This window comes from Natator depressus, chromosome 1 (genome assembly GCF_965152275.1).
Source record: "Natator depressus isolate rNatDep1 chromosome 1, rNatDep2.hap1, whole genome shotgun sequence".
NCBI lineage: Eukaryota > Metazoa > Chordata > Testudines > Cheloniidae > Natator > Natator depressus.
This window is the reverse complement of record NC_134234.1, coordinates 135,015,430-135,040,864: the sequence shown is the minus strand read 5'-3', so window position 1 is coordinate 135,040,864 and position 25,435 is coordinate 135,015,430. Positions and strand designations below refer to the sequence as shown.

The window sequence follows — 25,435 nt, the reverse complement described above, 5'->3', positions numbered from 1 at the left end:
AGTTTGTCCCCCAAAAATACAGACTTATCAGCTTTACTAAATATCCCCCCTCCCTTAAATAGAACAGCAGAATTTCAAAGGGGGAAAAATGCTATATACTAAGCATAGTACACATCAGAAATCATAACATTCAAAAACCAGTAGGAGAACTCTTCAGTCTCTCTGGTCACTCAATAACAGACCTAAAAGTGGCAATTCTTCAACAAAAAAACTTCAAAACCAGACTCCAATGTGAAGCTGCAGAACTGGAATTAATTTGCAAACTGGCTACCATCAGATTAGGCCTGAATAAAGACTGACTTATACAATTACAAAACCTAAACCTAATTTTCCCAATACTAATTTCTCCCTACTGTTACTCACACCTTCTTGTCAACTGTCTGTAATGGGCCACTCTCATTACCACTTCAAAAGTTACTTTTCCTCCCTTGGTATCCTGTTGTTGTTTGATTTATCTCGTTAGACTGACCTCACAGGTGGTAAGGTAACCCCCATCCTTTCATGTATTTAGACCTGCTCCTATATTTCCACTCCATGCATCTGATGAAGTGGGTTCTAGCCCATGAAAGCTTATGCCCAAATAAATTTGTTAGTCTCTAAGGTGCCACAAGGACTCCTCTTTATTTTTATTGAAAATGAGTTGCTGTTGAGGCTTAGTCATTCTCACCTGCCTCCACTCCCCACATCTTTGAGAAGTTCAGAAACTAGTGTTTGAGGTTTGATTTAAAAAAACCCTGCTCTTCAGTTAACGCCTTTCAACATGTGCAATGATAGTTTATGACACAACTATTTAGCTGTCTGCCTTATCTGTGACTATGCAGGCAGTAGTTGATGAGTCCTTTAGCTGAAATTCTGGACAAGAGGTGAGTTTTCTACCAAGTTTTAAGAACATTTCTGGTTCAGTTTGGGGTTAAATCCTCAAGCCAGGTGGCTAGGATTTGTGCCTAGGGATAATTTTCCCCCTTAGAGAATAGACTTCTTTTTTTTTACGCTGTAAATGCTATTTTTTTCCACCAACGAGCAATGCTATTGTCTAATAACCTTCCTTTGTTGGAAGTTAGCAATGTTTGCATCCTCTTACGTTCACATTGTCCAGCATTGCACAGGAATGGACTTCCTATTTGGCCAGGGCAGAGGAGGGGAGAAGAAATCATTTCAAATCCTCCTTTGAGTAGATGCAGCTGTGTATTCCATTTAGGTGTGTGCATGCCCAGCTCACTGGTGCTGGAGAATTTTTTCTAGCAATGCCCATAGGAGGCAACACTCGTGTCTCATGGCCATAGCTTCTTCCCTGGCTTTATGAGGTGGCACTGCCTCAAGCCCCCTTCAGTTCCTTCTCACCACTCATGGCTGGAGTCGGAGCTCTGTGTGGTTCTTCACCTCACAATTCCCCTTTGACTTAGTTGTATATAGTTAGTACCCTTAGTAACAGTATTAGTAGTTAGCTTAATTGTTTTCCCTGGTATTGCCCTCGCCAGGGTTAAAACATTGTCATGTGTGTGTGGGTGACCCCCAACAGTGACCCTCTCCCAAGGTGCTCTGCTTAGGTGAGGCTCACGTCAAAGAGTGGCATTCAATCTGTGAATGTTCATGAAATGGGTGGCTAGAGACCATCGCCTAAAGCAGCACCTTCTCAAGCCGGCCCCAAGGCCTGTTTTGGCACTGTGGGTTTGTCATGCAGAATCACCATTTGCAGTACACTGTGTCCTTCCTTTTGCTCTCTCTTCTGCCCCCTGAGTTTTTACCAAATGTACTGTCATGGTGAAGGCGTACCTCGGGAAGAAGGGAATCCACAACTTCCTGTATCTGGACAACTGGTTCCTAAGGGACAGGTCCAGAAAAGAAGTTCTCTTTCACGTACATGTTACACTGCACTTACTTGACATCTGGAACTCATCCTAAACACTGGGAGGTCAACACTTGTCCCCACTCAGAAAATTGAGTTCTTTGGGGCCTTAACAGACTCTACAAGTTCGGGAGTGTTTCTACCAGTGGACTGTTTTCAGATGATTCACTGACTTTGTCTTGGTCTGTAGTCTCAACCTTCCATGACAGTTCAAATGTGCCTAAGGCTCTTAGGCCACATATCCACATACACATAAGTGGTTTGGCTCACAAGGGTGTGTCTTTGCACTATTCAAATGTGGCTCAGGACAGTTTACCTTCCAACTCTTCACCCCTGGGACAGTTTGCTCTGCCTCCCTGCTGGACTCCTTGCAGCGGTGGATGGTTCAGAGGAATGTATGTCAGGGCGTTCCCTTCATCTGGCCTTTACCAACCAGGACGGTTGTCTCTGATGCCTCCCTGATGGGTTGAGGAGCACACCTGGAGTTGCTGAAAGTTCAGGGTCTTTGATTGGACCAGGAAGCTTCATTTCACTATTTGAGACTGCATCAGGGGCTGAGTGGTTCACATATTTACTGACAATACCACCGTGATGTATTATGTGAACACTCCAGGATGCTCTTCCAAGAGGCAATCAAGCTGTGGCAGTTCTTCATTGAGGAGAGTATCACTCTGATAGCCAATCACTTGCCTGGGGTCCAAAATAATCTCACAAAACATCTCAACAGCAATTTTGAGCTGGGTCATGAGTGGTCTCTGAAGCCCAGTGCTTTGCGAGTCATATTTGCAGCTTGGGTCATCCTGATGATTCACCTATTTGCTACAAAGGACAACAGGAAATGCCATCTGTTCTGCAACTGAGAAAGTCTCAGTTCAGGCTCATTGTCCAATGCCTTCCACCTCAGCTGACAATTGGCTCTCCTATGCACTTTTCCTTCAAGCCCAATTATTCCACGGGTCATTTCTGAGATGAAAGCAAATCAGGCCAAGCTCATCCTCATTGCTCTGGCATGGTCGAGATAGCACTGATTTTCTGACTTCTCATGTTGTCAGTTCAGCCTCCTGTACCTCTTTTTCTCTAGCCCGACCTGATCACACAGGATCATGGTCACATTTTGCATCCTGTGCTCAGCTCCCTGCATTTCGATGTGTGGCTGCTCTGGGGGTGAATGAGAAGGGTGTCTGGCAGTTGTTTGACAAGTGCTCCTCAACAGCAGAAAGCCCTCTACCAGAATGGCTTATTCAGCAAAATGGAAGTAGTTTTCAATGTGGTTGTTGGCCCATGAAGTTCAGCCAATGCTGGCTTGTGTCCAGGATATCTTGGAGTATTTGCTGAGTATTTGCAGAGTATTTGCTGCACCTTACGCTTAGCTCATTGAAGGTGCACTGGGCAGCAATTTCAGCGTTTCATCCTTCCATTTATGGAAGACCGGTATTTTCCAGTGCTATGGTAACAAGATTCTTAAAAGAGCTTCTTTGTCTCCATCCACTGGTGCAGGACCTTAATACAGTCTTAGTGGCTCTGATGGGACCTCCGTTCAAGCCTTGGGCATCTTGTCTCTTTCCCCTATTCTGTCAAAAAACTGCATTCCTGGTGATGATAACATCAGCAAGGAGAGTCTGTGAATTGCAGGCTTTGATGGCAGAGCCTCCTTCCATGCAACTCTCCAAAGACACAGTGAAGTTGCGGTCACACCTGAAATTTGTGGCTAAAGCAGTCTCTCAGTTTCATTTGAACCAGGAGCTATATTTGCTTGTGTTCTTTCCTAAATCACATTCATTTCTGGAGGAGCAGCACCTTCACACATTAGATGTCAGATGATGGCTAGCCTTCTATCTGGACAGGACTAAACCCTTTCATGCTTCACCTCATCTGTTTGTGTCATATGCAGATCATATGAAGGGCTGGGTGGTCTCTTCACAGATGGTCTCTAAATGGATAACTTCCTGTATCAAGGCTGCACATGAAATACCTTTGACTATGCCCCCTCAACAGATGCAAGCTCCTTCTATGAGAGCGCAAGCTACGTCAATGACATTCTTAAGTGATGTCTCAGCATTGGACATTTGCAGGGATGCACGTGTTTGTTGATTACATTTTTTTATCAACCTTTATGCCATTACTGCAGCATCCAGAGTAGATGCAAACTTTGGGAAGGCAGACCTGCAATCCTTCTGAGCCCCACCTCCTATGGGTACTGCTTGTGAGTCACCCCCGTGGAATACACAGCTGCATCTACTTGAAGAAGAAACAGTTACTTACTATAACTGGTTCTTTGACATGTGATGCAGACATGTATTCCTGACTGTGACGGGTTTCCCCTGGAGTGCCACCTGGAACTGAGGTACTACTGAGCCCTGTATCTTACCAGCCTGGGCTCCCTCTCACACTGTGCTGCTGTGACAAGCTCCAGGTCTTACACTCCCCCTAGCATTCACACAGGCAGGGACACACCCAGCTGCAGTTGCATGAAAGCTCTAGCCAGCCACTGCATGAAACAACAATAGAGAGGCTACAGCCAAGATAATCCCAGCTCCCCAGACACGCACCCCCCCTCTGGAGTATAAACCCAAAATTATACCATCTTCCACTGCACAGGGATTTGTACAATGTAAACTCATAAATAGTTCGCCCCTCCTTCGATGTGGAGAAGAATATGCAACAAGCATGTGTTAACCAAGCTGAGATTTTCCCCATACACTTCAAAGGCATACTGATTTAGATAAAGCAAAAAACAAGTTTATTAAATAAAAAAGGTAGATTTTAATTGATTATAAGTGATAGCAAACAGACCAAAGTAGATTACCAGGAAAGTAAACAAAACACAAACTAAGCCTAAAATATTAGGTAGATTGGATATGAATTATCAATTTCTCACCCTGGCTGATGATACAAGCAGTCCACCAGGTTTCCATACACAGGCTAGAAATCCTTTTAGTCTGGGACCAGTACTTCCCCTCGTTCAGCCTTTGTTCCTAAGGTGTTTTCAGGAGTTCTCTTGTGTTGAGAATGAGGCCCCTAGACAGGGGTGAAAGTAAGTTAGAGGACTTACCGGTACACCGGAGTCCTGAGCAGGGGGCGTGGCCTCAACTGGAAGAGGCGTGGCCTTAACCAGAAGAGGCAGGGCCTTAAATTCCTGGGCCCTTTAAATCTTGATTTAAAGGGCCCGGGACTCCAGCTGCAGTAGTGGTGGCTGGGAGCCCGGGGCCCTTTAAATCACCCCTGAGCTACCAGCTGCAGAGGCAGCTGGGAGCCCCAGGGCTCGGGGGCGATTTAAAGGGTCCAGGGCTCCAGCTGCTGCTACTGCAGCGGAGCCCTGGCCCTTTAAATCACTGAAGAGCCCTGGGGGCTCCCAACTACGACCGCTTCCCTGGGGCTCGGGCAGCAGGGCTCAGGCGGGGATTTAAAGGGCCAGGGCAGTAGTGGCAGCTGGAGCTCCGGGGCCCTTTAAATCCCCACTGCAGCCCTGCTGCCACTACCCCAGGGCTTTAAATTGCTGTCTGGGAAAGCTGGTCCTTGTACGGCGCACCGGCTTACTTTCACCTCTGCCACTAGATGATGTCACACCCCACCTTATATAGCTTTACCATAGGGCAGGAATCCTTTGTTTCAAAACACAGTTCCCAGTCCAGCTTGTGGAAAAATACAGGTACCCAAATGGAGCTCAGGATCATGTGGTCTGGTCACATGCCCTTGCAGAGTCATAGTAGCCATTACTTACAAGCTGACTGAAACATTCACAAGAAGGCTAAGCTCTCCCATAGTCCATTGTCTTTGCTGATGGGCCGTCAGCACTGTCTGGCTTCTTCATTGTTGTACCTGAAAGGCTAGTTGTGGATGTCACCCAGAATAAACACATTTGAAATACAGATACATAGTTAATATTCATAACTTCAGATTCAAAAATGATACATGCATACAAGTAGGATAATCATATTCAGCAAATCATAACTTTTCCATGGCACCTTACATGACATATCTTATAGCAGATGCATCATAATTATGTTATAATCATATCACAATCATACTATTATGAAGAATATGGGGTACAGTGGCACACTAACCCACTCTTTGTCCCTTCTGCATCAGAATTTGGTCTCTGTCGGGGTGTTTGGTGTGAAGGAACTCAGGGGCATTGAGGCAGTGCCATCTCATATATCCCCGGGGAGGGGCTAGGGCCATGAGGCATGGGTGCCGCCCCTCTACAGGTACTGCTAGGCAAAATTCTCTGGCTCCAGTGCGCTGGGTGTGCATATACCTAAGTGGAATAAACATCTGCATCACATCTCGAAGAACCACAGTTACAGTAAGTAACCATTTATATTTTCTGTTGCAGCAGTTCTCAGACACCTGTCTGTGGAGAGCTGGCTGGTCACATGATACTGGCTCTTCCCCTTATTTTCATTTGCTAAATTGCATTAAGTTAGCTGATAATACATTATTTTACTTATCCAGGTGAACCATTGCAGTAGTTATGCACTTGTGAGAGGGAAAGCAGGTGGTGTGCATAAACACTTCCTTTCTTATTAACATGTGGCGCATATTAAACTTCTTTACAGTATCACAGTTAGCTTCAAAGGTGACAGACTGCTTCACTTGAATTGTGCTTTTTTTTTTCACCAAACAGTTTTTCTTTTCTCTTCCCCTTTTATCAGTCTGTCTAAGCAGTCACTGTAAGGGGTGCTAGTCACTGGGATCCGAACACCAGCGGGCAAGTACCTGTATTTTTTATTCTAGTGGTAGCTGAGAGACTGAAGTGCTGAAGCGTGACATGGGGATAGTTGGAATGCTGGAAAGTTGGGAGGAGAAGGGGGAAACCAAATAACTGCACTTGAAGTTGTCAGGGAAATAATTCACTGTAATATTTTGTTCCACATGTCCAACTATGAGGTATCTTTAAGAAGGGAGGTCTTTCTCCACAGCTGGTATGACCTTGAGGTCCAAGTTCACTGAAGGCTACAGTCTTTCTCTGCGCTTGGGCTGCAGGTGAACTTGCAGGAAGGAGTGAGATGGTTCCTTCCTCGTTTCTAGACTATTCCCCTCCCCCAGATATTATTTATTTGTTTAGTGCTGACAAAGTGTGTGGGGATATTGAGTACACACACACATATTCCCCTACCCTCAAGGAGATTGACTGGGATGCTGAGCTAGCATAAAGTCCTGCCTGCCCATGCAGATCCCTTTGCAGGATTGGACCCTACCACAGACACACAAATTGGGAAGCACTGGGACATCATGAGTGGGAGGGTTGGTTGGCTTAATGACTTGGGGTTTTTACATCATAAACTCACTTCTGGGACTTATGGGAGAAGTGGTTTTTAAGAGGAACTTAAATAATGGGAGGATTGTGCATTCACCTAAATACATACTGCCAAAGTGCTTTGGTCTGTATAGGAGCCATGTGCCTCTCAGGAAAAGAAAAGTCAACCTAATCCCCGAGAGGTAACATCTCTAATTTTCAAAAATTACACCTATACATTATGAAAACCATTGTTTCAGTTTCTTCAGTGTGCGTCATGGTATTTGTAGTGAATATCCACATAGTGTTTTCTGTCATCCAGAGATGGGAAAATGTCAGTACTTGACATAATTACAGCCCAATAAAACCATGAAATGATTTAATACCCAGCATTGTTATTCATAGAATCATAGAATCATAGAATATCAGGGTTGGAAGGGACCCCAGAAGGTCATCTAGTCCAACCCCCTGCTCGAAGCAGGACCAATTCCCAGTTAAATTATCCCAGCCAGGGCTTTGTCAAGCCTGACCTTAAAAACCTCTAAGGAAGGAGATTCTACCACCTCCCTAGGTAACGCATTCCAGTGTTTCACCACCCTCTTAGTGAAAAAGTTTTTCCTAATATCCAATCTAAACCTCCCCCATTGCAACTTGAGACCATTACTCCTCGTTCTGTCATCTGCTACCATTGAGAACAGTCTAGAGCCATCCTCTTTGGAACCCCCTTTCAGGTAGTTGAAAGCAGCTATCAAATCTCCCCTCATTCTTCTCTTCTGCAGACTAAACAATCCCAGCTCCCTCAGCCTCTCCTCATAAGTCATGTGCTCTAGACCCCTAATCATTTTTGTTGCCCTTCGCTGGACTCTCTCCAATTTATCCACATCCTTCTTGTAGTGTGGGGCCCAAAACTGGACACAGTACTCCAGATGAGGCCTCACCAGTGTCGAATAGAGGGGAACGATCACGTCCCTCGATCTGCTCGCTATGCCCCTACTTATACATCCCAAAATGCCATTGGCCTTCTTGGCAACGAGGGCACACTGCTGACTCATATCCAACTTCAACATATTCAACATCAGTGGCTGTCCCAGAATAAAAATGGAATGTATTTTTGGTAACTGAGGAACAGCAAGTGCTGGAGGGTTGAAAATAGATGTCATATGATACCAGTTATAGCCTGGTGAAACTTAGCAGACCTGGGAAACTTCAAAGAGCAAGCCAAAATGGAGGGCAATTCTATACTCCATGCTTTTAACAACATCTATTTTGCAATCTTTGCTTTATTTTGCTTCAAGCTTTTAATTAAGATTTCTCTGGCTCTGCTGACCCACTTCTATATTGTTAAAGGCAACAGAAAAGAGGCTGCCAGGATAGCAGAAGAGATCTATGGAATAGCGCCAGGTAAAATGTTAATTATGGGCACTAAAGAATTGAGCCGTGTTCTAAGTTTTATGCCTTGAGAAATTAGATTTTAACCACTGTGTTGCTGTAGGTTGAGGAGGCGATTGATAAATGTGTAAAATGTATGTTTTGTTCTGGCCACAAGTGCATTCCACTTCCGAAGTCTTTGCAGAAGCAATATGGGTTGGCATGTTTTAGGCATGCAAAATATGAGACTCTCTATCAGTTAGCCAGCTTGACTGTGAACAACACTTGTTTAAGTATAGTAAATATAGAATAATAGTAAAGTAAATGAAGAAGTTTGCTTTGGGAAGCAAAGAACTTGTCAGAGTCAACTGTGTGAGTGACAAGGGTTTTACTATGTATCCTAGTTTACAACCAGAGAGCATTTAGGGAAGAGGTTTAGACTGTGGGTTTTCTGAAGAAAGATACCAGGAAGGGTGTAATTAATGCCTGACTGGATCTAAGTCTAGTGTCCATGTTCTTTTGAACCAGACCATAAGAAAGAGCATAGCTAAAATTCCTGTGAAACCAAAAGTATGGAAATGACTATACGTAATGGGCCTCCAAAGAATCATTTTCCCATTTGTTTCTTTCCAAGTAGTGTTTCTACAGACTTAAACACATTTGTCACAATAGTGCATTGATAGGAATTAACACAAAAGTAACACTTCTAATTAAAAAACAACAACGAGGAGTCCTTGTGGCCCAAATAAATTTGTTAGTCTCTAAGGTGCTACAAGGACTCCTCATTGTTTTTGTTGACACAGACTAACATGGCTAGCACTCTGAAACCTGTCACTTTTAATTAAAACGTGTTATGGCTTTAAAAATAACTGCTAACCAGTAATTGATTTCCTAATTAAATCATAAAGACACAGTATTTAGTGACATCATTCTTATTAGGGGCTAGACTCTGAGACTCTTATTCAGGATGTGTATATATACACATATTCTATTCAGCCTGAGGCAGACACCTGACATGGAAAACTTCAGTCTTACTCTGTGAGTGGTCCTATGGAAGCGAGTGGAACTATTTGCAGTGTAAGATGACAACTCATTGTAAGAGTATCAGAATCTGGGCCAAAGTGAAGATACAGCAACTTATTACCAAGCTCATATAAAGCAGACTAAATAGTTATTTATCCCCATCTCTGCAATGTGTTAGAATCTATCTTATGGTTTATTAGAAAAGAGTGCTGTTAATTTATTAAGTACTTATTACATATGCCTTAATTTAAATTTCATGAAATATTTGATAATTGGCTTTTCCCACCTGTATACAGATTCTTTATCTAAGTGCATACAAAGTTACCAGGACTCCATCATATGTTTATCTGCAGGTTGCCATTTGCAAATAGCCATCAAGGATAATCTTTCAAAACACAAGGTCATGTGATGTTGTTGCCTGCGCACTAGATTGGATTACAGATACAGTGTCACAGCCTAAAGTAAAGCAATGTTGAGAGAAGCAGCAGCAGAGCTGCTTAAATTATCTGTAGAAACTTAGAAAGGACAAAAAATTTCAGACATGCCTTTGGTAACCGGGGAGTTAAGAGATGCCCCTTATGGGAACTACATTTGCCACACGTTTCAGGGAGGTATGTTGCTGTAGCTGACATGGAAATATGTGTGTGCATTCTCATGGTGAGAAGAGTGCCTGCTTTATGTAACATGAAGTGTGTAAATATATACATACAGTATAGACGTGTGTGAAATGTTTGTATATGCAGCACAGTGTGTGTGTGTGTGTGTGTGTGTGTGTTAGGTTAATTAGAGGTGGGGGTGGAAGCACCGTCTATTATTAAGGTTGCTGGCTGCTTCCCATTATATAACTTTGCCAAAGTTTTAACTGTTCAGACTGAAATTTTTCATGTCAGGTGTCTGCCTCAGGGTGAATAGAATATGTGTATATATACATACATAACTTGCAGCCAAAATGTTTCAGCATTTTCTGAGAGCAAGGCTAGGGAAAAATCCATTGTTCTGCCTGTGTTCAAAAATTCGGGTGGCCTTTTATTTGAGAAGAACTAGTGCTCCCACACTTTGGAGCAAGGACTTGCAATCTGGCAGGATGGTCCTTTGTATCCTTTTGCCATTCCTGTGAAAATCTGCCCAAATTTGGCGTTGTAACCTTGCCACTGCAGACTCGGTTGGGACTGGTGACTGAAACTGAGGGCCGGGAGCTTGTCTCTTCTGTGCTCAATGGGTATGTCTACTCTGCAATTAAAAATCTATGGCTAGCTTGTGCCAGCTGACTTGAGCTCACAGGGCTCAGGCTTAGGGGCTGTTTAACGGCAGTGTAGACATTTGGGCTCAGGCTGGAGCTTGACCTGTGAGGAGGGAGGGTCCTAGAGCTCAGGCTGCAGCCCAAGCCCAATGTCTACACTGCAATATAATAGCCCCCTAGCTCGAGCTCTGCAAGCCTGAGTCAGCTGGCACAGGCCAGGAACAGGTGTCTAACTGCAGTGTAGACATACCCTTAGTGGCCTTCTGCTGGGCTCAGGCAACATGGAGGGGGAAGCTGCCTGATTGAAATGCAGAGCGGATGAGATGAGAGACAGCTCTGGGTGCGGAGGCAGAGAATAGATTGGGAAATACGGAAAAAATGTGGTTCTGATGAGAACTGGACTGAAACCAAATTTCAAAATGTCAAAATTTCCCACAAATCTGAGATTTCTGCCAGCTGTAATTCTGAGGCAGTTTGGTTTTAGATGCTAAACTGTGGCCAGTAAATTCTCTCTGCCTGAATCACTCTAGCTAAAATAACTTCTGTAATGATCTGCTTGGCTGAACATGTATAAATCTGTTGGTAGCAGCTCTATTGAAGTGGGACCAAAAATGGGCGGGGGGAAGACAAACTAAGACAAAGTAGCCAGCATTGAGAAGTTTGTTGTTCAAAATGATGTAGAAAAGCAGGAATCAAGCACCTGGCAGAGTGTATTTTTTCATGTTCCTCTGAAATCATCAAGTGAGAAAGAGAAAAAAATACTATTATCTGCTAATGTGTATAAGTGGGAAAGGTAGACACATTTATAGTATGTATTAGTTTCAGAGAAAAAATTGCAGGGGACAAATTAGAATTGGCTTGATGGACATGTCACCCCCAAAGCTAAGCTAGTGTTTGCATGCAATACATCTCATAACAAAGTGAAAACAAACCCATAGAGCAATTTGTGACAAAATTTAAGTTACCCAGTAAAGCCTGTGGCCAAGATATCTTTAAAAAAAAAAAAGGTGCAGGGTTTTGAAGATTGTCCCAGAGAGTCTCAATGACATTGTACTCCTAACTCACATCGGTACTTTTAAAAATCCCTGCCATAAGGCTTTACTTAGGTTTCTAAATAAGTGACCTGATTTTCAGAAACGCTGGGTGTGCAGCAGTTCCCACTGAAATCAATTTTCGTAGGCAATCTCACTTTGTTGGTTTCAGGCCAACACTGACACAGCTTGAACAATCCTCCCAAATAGATATGGGGGGATGTGTGTAATAATTTGTCTTGTGATTTTTTTTGGAACTGTTTGTATCTTGATGTCTCTGTGCCTTTGCAATGCCTTTGAATGAACTCTTGGGCTGTTTTAGGTTCATGGGCAGATCGATCTCCTCTTCATGAAGCTGCTTTCCAAGGGCGCCTGCTATCTTTGAAAACGTTGATTGCACAGGTAAGAAACCAAAAATAAATAAATAAAAGGTTAGGTAGGCCTCAGAATTTTTTTGGTTAGATCTTAGCCATGAATGATGTGATAGATTATAGTGGGCACTCTAAGACATAGAGTTAGGGTTCTAAATAAAAAGATATACTGGACACATTTTGTCGTATTAAATGTTGGGGGTAAGCTCAAAACAAAGGCCACAGATCACACTGAGTTATAATAAGCAAACATGATCTTTGGGTTTCTTTTCAAAGGCAAACAATAAAAACAGGCTTCAAAGGACTTGAATTATTTATCCTGTATTAATGATCAGGTATTACACTTCTGTAAGGCTGCAAATGTGCATGTTGCCTTATAAAACAGAGCCAGACATGTTCCCTGCCACAGAGCAGCTTACAAGCTCCCAGTCCTGTGAGGTGCTGCACGACCTCCACACCCACTGAAGCCACAGATCCAGATGGGCAAAAGTGGGGAAGAAAAAAGGATCGAGGAGAACAAGAGGAGAAAGGGGATAGTGCATAGGTCCGAGGAGCAGATTATAGTTAGAAACTCTAGGAGAACAATTAACCAAAATGCAACCTGGAAGGATAACACATTGGTTCTCCCTTCCTGAAAATGATCTGCTACCAAGGAGATGGTCCACTGAGTCCAAGTGCAGTCTATTTTGTCATAATACAGATGTAGGATTCCAAGCAGTGGGAAACGTTTAAAATCTTTTAGCAAAGGCAGCCAGTGTTCACTGTTTGGTCACGACTTGGATTAATTGTGCTGGTCTTTGGGACTTAGTGGATGCTGTAGTGGAAGAAAAGAAAATTTTCCTTTTTCTGCACAGCAGTAGGTTTCAAAAATTATTTATATTCTGATCTACAGAGTCAAAGGCAATGTCTACACTCCAGGCGTTGTGATTCCCTGCCCACTACCACCTACTCATGGCAGCTTGAAGAGAACTGGTCTTCGTATGAATAGCAGTGTAGCATGGGAAGTGGGAGCTGTGGCCTGGCTTAGCTGAGCCACGTATAAACCAGCTTGAACCCATGACTATGTACTCTGTCTGTGCTGCTGCGACTATACTGTTGATGCTTGCACTATCTCCCTCAAGCTAGTGTGAGAAAGTCTACACAAGCTGGGAATCACCCCTTGCTCAAAGTGTAGACATTGCCAAAGTGTGACGTCAGTCACTGGTGCTCAAGATTCATCTCTTCATTCTTTATTTCTCACGGGGCTCTCCAACTCTTTCTGTGACGAGGGCCATAAGACGTTTTGAATTATGGTTTATGGGCCAGACCAACAAAGTTAGGGCCATATCCCACCATTGATCCACAACAAAACAATAGAGGTATTTACAATGATGAAGGGTAAAACATGACCATGATGCAGTAACTAAACTCTTAGTACCTTAACTGAAGTAATTTCATTCAGATCACGCACTGGGAAAAATGATGCACGATGCCTCATTGCTTTGTCTGTCTTTTGTTTGGTCATTTACGTGCATTTATTCAATTTGTATGCATACGTGCACAGACACTGTCTTGTGGTGACTGTGCAAATTACAAGCTTAAGTTATTTGAAAAACTATTTTTTAAATTCTCACCATAAGGCTTAAGAGTTAGCTCTCGGTTTTGCTGAATGGGGGGAGTTCACTTTGCTTAGAGCTGTTCTTTCAGGATGTCCATAGATTTAGGAAGACAACAGACTGGACTTCTACATGAAGTGCTTCCGCCGACGTACACGGGCTGAAATTGTGGAAAAGCAGCATCACTTGCCCCATAACCTCAGCCGTGCAGAACACAATGCCATCCACAGCTTCAGAAACAGCTCTGACATCATAATCAAAAAGGCTGACAAAGGAGGTGCTGTCGTCATCATGAATAGGTCGAAATATGAACAAGAGGCTGCTAGGCAGCTCTCCAACACCACTTTCTACAAGCCATTACCCTCTGATCCCACTGAGGGTTACCAAAAGAAACTACACCATTTGCTCAAGAAACTCCCTGAAAAAGCACAAGAACAAATCTGCACAGACACACCGCTGGAACCCCGACCTGGGATATTCTATCTACTACCCAAGATCCATAAACCTGGAAATCCTGGACGCCTCATCATCTCAGGCACTGGCATCCTGACAGCAGGATTGTCTGGCTATGTAGACTCCCTCCTCAGGCCCTACGCTACCAGCACTCCCAGCTATCTTCGAGACACCACTGACTTCCTGAGGAAACTATAATCCATTGGTGATCTTCCTGAAAACACCATCCTGGCCACTATGGATGTAGAAGCCCTCTACACCAACATTCCACACAAAGATGGACTACAAGCCGTCAGGAACAGTATCCCCGATAATGTCACGGAAAACCTGGTGGCTGAACTTTGTGACTTTGTCCTCACCCATAACTATTTCACATTTGGGGACAATGTATACTTTCAAATCAGCGGCAGTGCTATGGGTACCCGCATGGCCCCACAGTATGCCAACATTTTTATGGCTTACTTAGAACAACGCTTCCTCAGTTCTCGTCCCCTATCGCCCCTACTCTACTTGCGCTACATTGATGACATCTTCATCATTTGGACCCATGGAAAAGAAGCCCTTGAGGAATTCCACCATGATTTCAACAATTTCCGTCCCACCATCAACCTCAGCCTGGACCAGTCCACACAAGAGATCCACTTCCTGGACGCTACGGTGCTAATAAGCGATGGTCACATAAACACCACCCTATACCGGAAACCTACTGACCACTATTTCTACCTACATGCCTCCAGCTTTCATCCAGATGACACCACACCACATGATCCATTGTCTACAGCCAAGCTCTACGGTACAACCGCATTTGCTCCAACCCCTCAGACAGAGACAAACACCTACAAGATCTCTATCAAGCATTCTCATAACTACAGTACCCACCTGCTGAAGTGAAGAAACAGATTGACAGAGCCAGAAGAGTACCCAGAAGTCACCTACTACAGGACAGGCCCAACAAAGAAAATAACAGAACACCACTAGCCATCACCTTCAGCCCCCAACTAAAACCTCTCCAACGCATCATCAAGGATCTACAACCTATCCTGAAGGACGACCCATCACTCTCACAGATCTTGGGAGACAGGCCAGTCCTTGCTTACAGACAGGCCCCCAACCTGAAACAAATACTCACCAGCAACCACACACCACACAACAGAACCACTAACCCAGGAACCTATCCTTGCAACAAAGCCCGTTGCCAACTGTGTCCACCTATCTATTCAGGGGACACCATCATAGGGCCTAATCACATCAGCCACACTATCAGAGGCTCGTTCACCTGCACATCTACCAATGTGATATGTGCCAGCAATGCCCCTCTGCCATGTACATTGGTCAAACTGTACAGTCTCTATGTAAAAGAATAAATGGACACAAATCAGAGGTCAAGAATTATAACATTCAAAAACCAGTTGGAGAACACTTCAATCTCTTTGGTCACTCCATTACAGACCTAAAAGTTGCAATTCTTCAACAAAAAGACTTCAAAACCAGACTCCAATGAGAGACTGCTGAATTGGAATTAATTTGCAAACTGGATACAATTAACTTAGGCTTGAATAGAGACCGGGAGTGGATGGGTCATTAAACAAAGTAAAACTATTTCCCCTTGTTTATTCCACCCCCCCCACACACACACACTGTTCCTCAGACATTCTTGTCAACTGCTGGAAATGGCCCACCTTGATTAACACTACAAAAGGTTTCCCCGCCCCTGCCCCCCCGCTCTCCTGCTGGTAATAGCTCACCTTACCTGATCACTCTCCTTACAGTGTTTATGGTAACACCCATTGTTTCATGTTCTGTGTGTATATACATCTCCTCACTGTATTTTCCACTGAATGCATCCGATGAAGTGAGCTGTAGCCCACGAAAGCTTATGCTCTAATAAATTTGTTAGTTTCTAAGGTGCCACAAGTACTCCTTTTCTTTTTGCGAATACAGACTAACAGGGCTCCTGCTCTGCAGCAGTTACATTCAATTCACATTTGGAAGGATTTTTTCACTGCCATAAAGTCTCAAAACTTTTCTCTCAATGAATGGTTGAATTCTGAGGAATTGGAATTTGTCATATGGGTCATATAAATACTTTTAGGAAGCCAGATCCTGCCTGTGAGCTAATGTATTTTATGCCTCTGATATGTTACAAGACATTTCTCTCTCAGTGATCTCTACAGAAAGTAGAAAATAGGAGATGCTCCGGGGCCACTGTACCAACTGTCAAGGACAAAAGATGGCCTTAATTTATTACAGAGTACTCCATAGAACAGCCCATAAGAGCGGCCATACTGGGTCAGACCAAAGGTCCATCTAGCCCAGTAACCTGTGTTCCAACAGTGGCTAATACTAGGTACCCCAAAGGAAATGAACAGAACACGTAATCATCAAGTGATTCGTCCCCTGTCACCCACTCCCAGCTTTTGGCAAACAGAGGCTCGGGACGCCATCCCTGCCCATCTTTGCTAATAGCCACTGATGGATCTATCCTCCAGGAACTTATCGAGTTCTTTTTTGAACCCTGTTATAGTCTTGGCCTTAACAACATCCTCTGTCAAAGAGTTCCACAGGTTGACTCTGCATTGTGTGAAGAAATAGAATCATAGACTATCAGGGTTGGAAGGGACCTCAGGAGGTCATCTAGTCCAACCCCCTGCTCAAAGCAGGACCAATCCGCAACTAAAGCATCCCAACCAGGGCTTTGTCAAGCCTGAACTTAAAAACCTCTAAGGAAGGAGAGTCCACTACCTCCCTATACTTCCTTTTGTTTGGTTTAAACCTGCTGCCTATCAATTTCATTTGGTGGCCCCTAGTTCTTGTGTTATAAGAAGGAGTAAATAACACTCTTATTGACTTTCTCCATACCGGGCATGATTTGATAGACCTCTATCACATCCCCCCTTAGTCGTCTCTTTTCTAAGGTGAAAAGTCCCAGTCTTATTAATCTCTCCTCAGATGGAAGCTGTTCCATACCCCTAATAATTTTTGTTGCCCTTTTCTGAACCTTTTCCAATTCCAATATATCTTTTTTGAGATGGGGTGACCACATCTGCACGCAGTAGTCAAGATGTGGGCATACCAAGGATTTATATAGAGGAAGTATGGTATTTTCTGTCTTATTATCTATCCCTTTCCTAATGATTCCCATCATTCTGTTAGCTTTTTTGACTGCCACTGCACACTGAGCGGATGTTTTCAGAGAACTATCCACAATGACTCCAAGATCTTTTTCTTGAGTGGTAACAGTTAATTTAGATCCCATCATTTTATATGTATAGTTCGGATTAAGTTTTCCAATGTGCATTACTTTACATTTATCAACATCAAATTTCATCTGCCATTTTGTTGCCCAGTCAGCCCACCATTATTACAATCGTCTTTTTTTATTTTCTTTCTTCCTTTCTTTTTTTTTTTTTGAGAGAGAGAGAGAGAGAGAACTCTGAAACCCAAGTTCCATTAATCTTGAAAAGCAGAAATGGGTCCACTCTCTCAGGTTGGATCAAAAGTTAGCTCCATTATCAGTCTGAAAGAGGAAATGGTCTGGCCACAATAAATGTGTCCTTCTCACATCCCTCAGTAACCAATGCTGACCCAAAAATGAGATCCAGAGTTTTTCCATCCATACAGTGAGCCTGAAATTCATAGTCCCATTGCGATTTTCTATTGTGGTGGCCATGAGATCCTGAGTTAATCTAAAACAGTCATTGTAAACATTTGCTGAAGTCACTTAGGCTAACAAGCCTTGGTGATTCCCGAAGAAGATGGGACATAAACTCAGGCAATGTGAGCCACAGGTTAGGGTCACTGGCCTATGCTACTGAGATAAGACCCTGTAAGCGACAAATTGGGCAGTTAACAGGGATTGATCAACTGGCCTGTGCTTGCTATTAGCCTCTTTTGTGTCTCTCAGTATTTGCTATAACCGGGATTTAAGGGTACGTCTACACTGCAGAGAAAACCCTGTGGTGCTAAATCTCCGAGCTTGGGTCAGTGGCCTCAGACTTGCAGGGCACAGGCTGTAGGGCTGCAAATAGTGTGGCTGTCTGGGCTTGGGCAGGAGCTCAAGCTCTGAACCCCTGCAGGGGGAGAAGGTCCCAGAGTCCAGGCTCCAGCCCAAATGGGAACCTCTACATTGCTCTTAGTTCTTGATCATTCTTTACCAACCCTCCAACTTCAAGTAATTTTTAAGGTAGGAGGGAAAAGTACATTGTGGAGGGGGAAATGAAGGGTGCAAGTGATAAGGAATATGGCTCACTTGTTCAGCTCTCTCTTTCTGGCTCTAGTTTTTCAGGTTGCCATGATGATCATATGGTACTATATTGAAGAAGTGCTGTTGGACTGCAGCAGGAACATGATTTTTGTTCCCTTAGAAATGCCAAAATATGGATTTACTTAATGGCACTTCTTTAAAACATGCAGCAATTTCACAAACAAAAGCACATAGCACATAGTTTAAAACAAACACAATTTTCTCCCTGCCGGGAGGAATGAAGAAAGAACAACCCATGACTGATGCTAAGCATATGGCTTGATGCGTCATTGGAAGCTACTCAAATACTACAGAGATAGGTGAAGTGCCAGAACGTGAATAGAACAGAATCCGCATGCCTAGTCCCTGGTGCATCATTATACTTGTAGTACTTGAAATGTTCTTGGTACTTTGCAGAATATAGAAAAATCACAGTACCTGATTTGCAGAACTTTACAACCTAAGTTTATAGGCGTAGGGATGATGGAAGAAAAGGAGAACAAGAGTTATAACTAAAATCACGGGATTACTTTTTTTTTTAATCTATGGTGGCATCTCCAGTCTGATTCTGCATGCCTTGAAGCCAGTGGTGAGCTGGAGCCGGTTCGCTGGAACCGGTTGTTAAATTTAGAAGCCCTTTTAGATCTGGTTGGGGCAACCGGTTCTAAAAGGGCTTCTAAATTTAACAACTGGCCAAAAGTGGTGCCTTAGGTGCCGACTCCGTGGGTGCTCCAGGGCTGGAGCACCCATGGGGAAAATTTGGTGGGTGCAGAGCACCCACCGGCAGCTCCCCGCCCGGCCCCAGCTTACCTCGGCTCTGCCTCCGCCTCCTCCCCTGAATGCGCCGCCCCGCTCTGCTTCTCTGCCCCCTCCCCCAGCTTCCCACAAATCAGCTGTTCGCGTGGGAAGCCTGGGAGGGCTGAGAAGCAGGCAGCGGCTTCCTGCTCAGGCCCAGGGAGGCAGAGGCAGAGCGGAGGTGAGCTGGAGCGGGGGGCGCGAGGAGGGCCGCCCGCACTGCAGCAGGTAACCCGAGGGGGGCGCGCAGGGGAACCGCTCCCGGCCCCAGCTCGCCTCCGCCTCGCTGGGCCTGAGCGTGAAGCTGCCTCCTGCTTCTCAGCCCTCCCAGGCTTCCCGCGCGAACAGCTGACTCACGGGAAGTGGGCGGGGGGGGAAGGGGGACGGAGAAGCAGAGTGGGGCGGTGTGTTCTGGGGCAGAGACGGAGGTGAGCTGGGGCCGGGCGCAGGGCAGGGAGCTGCTGGTGGGTGCTCTGCACCCACCAAATTTTCCCTGTGGGTGCTCCAGCCCCGAAGCACCCACGGAGTGGGCGCCTAAGGTGCTACTTTTGATGTGATCAGTGGGGGGAGCGGCTGCTCCCCCTGCTCCCCCCCTAGCTATGCTACCCCACCTCTAGGAGCCAGAGGGACCTGCTGGATGCTTCCTGGGAGCTGCCCCAGGTAAGCACTGCCAGGACTCCCCATCATGCCCCCCGGCAGGTCCCTCTGGCTCTTAGGGGTGGGGTGGGCACCCACTATGGTGGCCCATGAGACCCTCCTGCCTGGTTCGGGGGGCAGTCAGGGGACAGGGGAGGGGGTGAATGGGGCAGGGGTCCTGTGGGGGGGCATCAAGGAACACGGGGAGTTGGATGGGGCAGAAGTCCCGGGGGGCGGGGGTGGGCCACGACCCCCTCGTGGGGTGAGGAGGGAACCGGTTGTTAAGATTTTGGCAGCTCATCACTGCTGGAAGCCATTGATTTCAGCAATGCAGGACTGGACTTCCAGTTGGTAAAGCTAGTCAAGGGAGTAACCACTGAAGGGAGCGGAATGGGGTTGATCCACAGCAGCAAGATGAATGATGGGGTAAAGCTGCGCATGCTATAGCATAGGCATTGCTCACTGTTGTCAAGCTGCCTATGCGGTTTGCCTTGACGTTCAAATTAAACAGGTATCTTTACTTTAAAAGAAATCCAAACACTTTTTTTTTAAGATGTGGTTTCAAAGATGAAGTCACTTACTGACCTAAGACCACAAGTGCCATGGAAAGTCAGTGGAACTTGTTCACTTAAATCACTTAGGTGCTTTAAAAACTCCTACCTGTCAAGGCCGGGAAGCTAAGGGGCAGATTTTCAAGAGTTCAGCACCCACCCAGTTCTTGTTGAGGCACCTAAATAAGTGGCTGGATTTTCAAAGAAGTGTGGCAAAGTTATGATGAACTGTTTCTTCTGATGGGAAGGGCTGGACACCATTATCTAAAGTCAGGGCTACTAGTTCTTAGTTTAAGCATTTTTTTACTGATGAAATTGATTACTTGAGTTTTCAATAGATGGGGTATTTTTCCTTTCACTGGATTACTGTTTTCATGTGTTAGGTGTATATATCTAACTCCGGTGTATTGCTTTAATGCTGTATCACTACCTCCATTTCTTTTCTTCACACAAAGGATTTGTACAGCACCTTTCCTTCCTATGGGGGGGGGGAGGGTATATTGTGCAGTGAATGCACTCCTACTGTAAAGCTATAAAATAGAGTAATCTTAGGAAGGTCACGTCAGGTGCAAAAGGAATATTGGGCTTCATGTTAATTCTCTTACATGTTTCCCTCATAGGGACATGAGCCAGCAAAGTGTTTAATTTTAAGAGAATTGTTTATTTAAAAATATTCACTTCTTCTAGTTTAAATTGTTGAGCTAGAGGGTATTGTGACTGTTTTTAATGCTCGTCGTGTCAGTGGGTTGTGACAGGCTACTTTCACAGCACTGAATTGCCCAGAAATATTTATTCCCATGTATAATATTTGCTGCTACAAAGGAAAAAAACACCGCCACCATCTTGTGAACTGCCTGGGGGAGGAGGCGGGGAAGCATCTAGACCCGAGCATGATATACTTACAGATACTGCGTTTGGAACGTCAGAGTTTGGATTATGTTCCAGAGAACTGATTTCCAATGTACATGTGCATGAATTCTTACTTGTCATTTGATGGAGCTATAGTCTGGAAAACGTACAACAAAGTCCCAGTCATGTTTGGAGCCAGCCATATTTGCGCTGCTTTTCCCCCTGTGAGTGTTTGCATGGCTGGTTTCAGTTCATACAGCTGTTAATGGAACACTTATAAAGCGTGTTTGCTATTCAGTATTCTTTACTCCTCTTTAATCAGGTTGATAAACAACCAGGGAGAAGAAACAGCACCACGTGACTCAGGAAACAAATCACACTCCTGGTCAGAGTGCTCATTTTGCGGATAAAAAATGTAGCTTATGATCACAGGCACCTTTTCATATCTGGGAATAGGGAAATTAATCTCAGTGACTGGAGGCCAAAGACGTACAGTGTCTCTCCTGCAATTTACCATGAATTATGAAGCAACACAGATAAGCATCACTCAGTTTCTTTACCTTTTGCTTTAAATCCCTTCCAGTGGTGATGGATGCAAGAGCTGCAGTATCAGAGTTATTGTCTGAGCCAGGTGTGTTCCAGGGCAACTCTCATGGACTTCGGTAGGAATTTAGCCAGAGCAAGGACTGTAGATTTGACACCTATGTAACTCCTGCCTGGAATGAACTCCAGGAATGATGTTTGCATTGCTTGGTATTTGTTTGTTTTTCACATCTTTGCTTTGAATTCTAGGGTTTCAATGTGAACATTGTAACCATAGATCGGGTTTCTGCTCTCCACGAGGCCTGCCTGGGTGGCCATGTCGCTTGTGCAAAAGTCTTACTGGAGAACGGTGCTCAAGTGAGTACGGGCATATAAACGAGGCCAACACTTCCCTGTGACGTGATCGGTACCGTGGTGACACAACTGGCATTAGCAGGGATTCCCAAGAAATATACATGTATTGGATGCTTCTCACTCTGTGTGTGTGTGAGAGAGAGAGTGAGAGAAATTCTGGCCACAAAAGGGGACAATATTTTGCTTTCACTAATAATAAATTACTTACATTTCTGCAGTGGTAGCTTTTCTCCTGAAGGGCCCCACCTTTTTACAGCTTGGTGGCTGTTTTGATCGCAGACATATTCCTTTGTTTTTCTTCTCTGAAACTTCACTGTGATCAGTGCGGGAAAATTAGACCAAGCTAACTGTTATGATGCTGAGTTATGCTTTGCGTTCCAGAATGGTTGCTGGAATTGCTCCAAGTTTTCTGAGATAGTTTGGGATTTACACATACCGGGGCTTAAGAAATGAAACATTTTGTCTAATAAAAGAGCAACTTTTCTCCACATTGGACCTAATATAAAAATATATTTAAAAATGAAATATGGGAATATAATGAAATCTATGGGAATTTATTACATTGGGTCTGCTTACAGGTTCCCCTGATTACTATGCTGAACAATTTACATGTGGAGTGGCAAGAAATCAAAACAAGAGCAGTCCAACAGCTGATGTATTCATTAGCAGAGAAGAATATGATTATAGAATAACTATACTGTACATTAACTTTTAAGCCCCTAGACAGGAAAAACAAACCTTGATCTTCATATTACTCAGTTTCAGGTTGTTTTTGAAATTACCCAGTTTTAAAAAAATTGAAGTGTATTGATCACACATCTTTTTAGCTCCTAGAAAGTCATAAATGTGAACTATCAATTGTCACTGTCAGTAAGTCATCCTTATTGTTCAACTTTTCCCATTCTTCATTGCTATATACAGTCTCAGTTAGTCAGTGGCTTTTCCTTTACATAAATTAATAGTCACGGACACAAGAAGCTGTGTCCCTTTCTCTTTCCTTTCTTCAGCACTGTGATCTTTTTCATTTTCTTCACTAGAAAGCCATTTACTCTGGAACAACCTTCCCAGAATTCCTTCCTCTATTACCAGATAAGTCAGTACCCAGTGGAGAGGCTTTGCTAGTGTTTTTGCAAGACGAATTGGCTGCCCATGAACATTTAGGAGCTGCACAGCAAGGCTTTGTCTAGGCTGGGGGAAAGCATCATGTTAGAAATGCATCATGTTAGAAAAAAACTTTTTTTAACTTGCAGTACGACTTTGCCCTTAGTGTGGACATGGACAGTTATGCTGAACACATATTAGCTGGTCTGTGATTTTAACAGGAGTTTAAACATGACTTGTCCTCATTTACATTAAGTGCTAAGTCATATTTAACATCATGATAGTTAACAAGTTTTCTAACATGATGATTTTTACCCATTGTAGACGTGGCCCTGCCATTGAGCCTATTCCCTGGGTGTAGAGCTCTGCAGCTAGGTGAAGTGCCATTCAAAACACATTAGACTTCATTTTACCACTCTGGGCAAATATCCCTGCACCACATATAGGGAACCAGTCTGGTGGGGCTTAGGAATTCAAGATGATGGTTGTCTCTTCTTTCAGAGATACTGTTCCCTTCAAGACTGTGCTTGTGTTCCTTTTGGCCCTCATCTTTCGCCAGGCCCTTCCTTTCCCCAGAAGCCAAACAAAGCCCCATTCTGTACTGTTTCCAAAATAGGAGGTGGGCAGTCTGGAAGAGAGCTGGAAAATGGCCTTTTTATTATTAAAATATATGCAGTTCAAACAAATATATTCAGCATCTTGGAAAAAAGCTAAACTGTGAACCCAGTCATACAGCTGCATAATCTCCTCATGCAGACGTTGTTGAAGCTGCTCCAGCAACTGGGAATTGATTGGTAGTGTTTCATACAGGACTGCCCACTCAGCCAATCAGGCATCAAAATGCCAGCAAAAACACTAGCAAAGAAGCAGCCCCTCTGCTTCTCCTCTCCAATGGGTACTCACTTGTCTGGTAACAGAAGAAAGAATGTTGGGAAGGTTGTTCCAGAATTCATGGCTCAGTAGGGAAGGAAATTAAAAAGATCACAGCACTGCAAAAAGGCAATAGAGTAGGACACAGCTTCTCCTAGAGGACTCCTATTAAGTTTTTTTTTTTTGTCAAAAAATGCAATTTTCCATTAGCAAAGGAAAACCTTTCACAGAAAAATTTTAGGCAGCCCTAATTCCACTGTAGAACTACAGCTTGAAAGGAGACCGAGTTGGAAACAGGGGTCATTGTGAATCTGGCTGCTCTATTATAAGGGGAGGGCAATAAAACTGTTCATCCTATTCCATAAGGCCGCTGGGGTCTCCAGTTCCCATTCTGTAGCAAGCTGTAGTGAAGGCCCCCATGTACAGCACACTAGTGACTAGATCCACATTATGCAACAAGTCCCTCCCAGGCAGTTTCTTCAGCAGAGCTGCCCTTACCTCGGTGAGAAACTGGGAATCATGCAACAGCGCTGATAGTGAAATCTGATCATCTGCATGGCTTCCAGACTGGAGAGAGCAGGAAACAGACGGGGCTAGGTGGTCTGTTTGACTAAATAAAACTGTTCACAAAGTATTTGCTTTCCTTCCAAGATTTTGATTTGGTCAGAAAACTGCAACTGTGTTGCGGTTGGGTGTCTGAAAACGATTTGGGGGGATTACATGAAAAGTCTAAATTTTCCATGGGAAAAATCCCTATTTTCCAGCCAGCTCCACATAGGAGCTTGTACAATTTTCCGTGTCAGAGTCCTGTTGCTGAGGCCACCCTGAGAAACAGGGTGTGTGGCACTTGCTGGGTATTGGGCTCTTCTGCAGCGTGTCACTCTGAATTGGGGGGCTACTATGGGCTCTGACATTCCATACGATCAGTGTCGTCTTCTTCTTATGCTGTAGTTAGTGCTGAGATGCGCGGGGTTTCCCACGGAAGCGCAGCCCTTTTAAAACAGAGTATTGTCCGTTTGTCCTGCTGTTTCAGGTCAATGCCGTCAGCGTTGAGGGCATCACTCCTCTCTTTAATGCCTGCTGTAGTGGCAGTGTGGCTTGTGTGAACATGCTGCTTGAATTTGGAGCCACACCACAGCTAGAGCATCACCTGGCTTCACCTATTCATGAAACAGTAAAGAGAGGTAATTTTAAGGCTCTGAGTACGGCTAACGCTAAAAAGATCTGGCTTTGTTTTTCCTCCCTAAATAATTGTGGGAAATTAATCTGCACCTGAAATATCTGGGCCATAGGGATAAATGTGTGTTTGGTTTATTCCATACTCTTC

The 25,435-nt window shown here is 44.2% G+C and overlaps 1 protein-coding gene across 2 annotated transcripts in view; it reads left to right on the top strand.

The window, feature by feature from the left end:
- Positions 1-8,155: 8,155 nt before the first annotated feature.
- ASB11 (ankyrin repeat and SOCS box containing 11) overlaps positions 8,156-25,435 on the top strand; it is a 39,577-nt gene continuing 22,297 nt past the window's right edge. The window contains exons 1-4 of one of the 2 annotated variants that reach the window (XM_074967279.1): positions 8,156-8,486; positions 12,070-12,149; positions 22,033-22,140; positions 25,142-25,292. In XM_074967279.1, coding sequence (XP_074823380.1) covers positions 8,309-8,486; positions 12,070-12,149; positions 22,033-22,140; positions 25,142-25,292 — 517 coding nt within the window. In that variant the 5' untranslated portion in view covers positions 8,156-8,308. The remainder of the gene's footprint in view (positions 8,487-12,069; positions 12,150-22,032; positions 22,141-25,141; positions 25,293-25,435) is intronic. The other variant, XM_074967269.1, reaches the window with a different exon arrangement.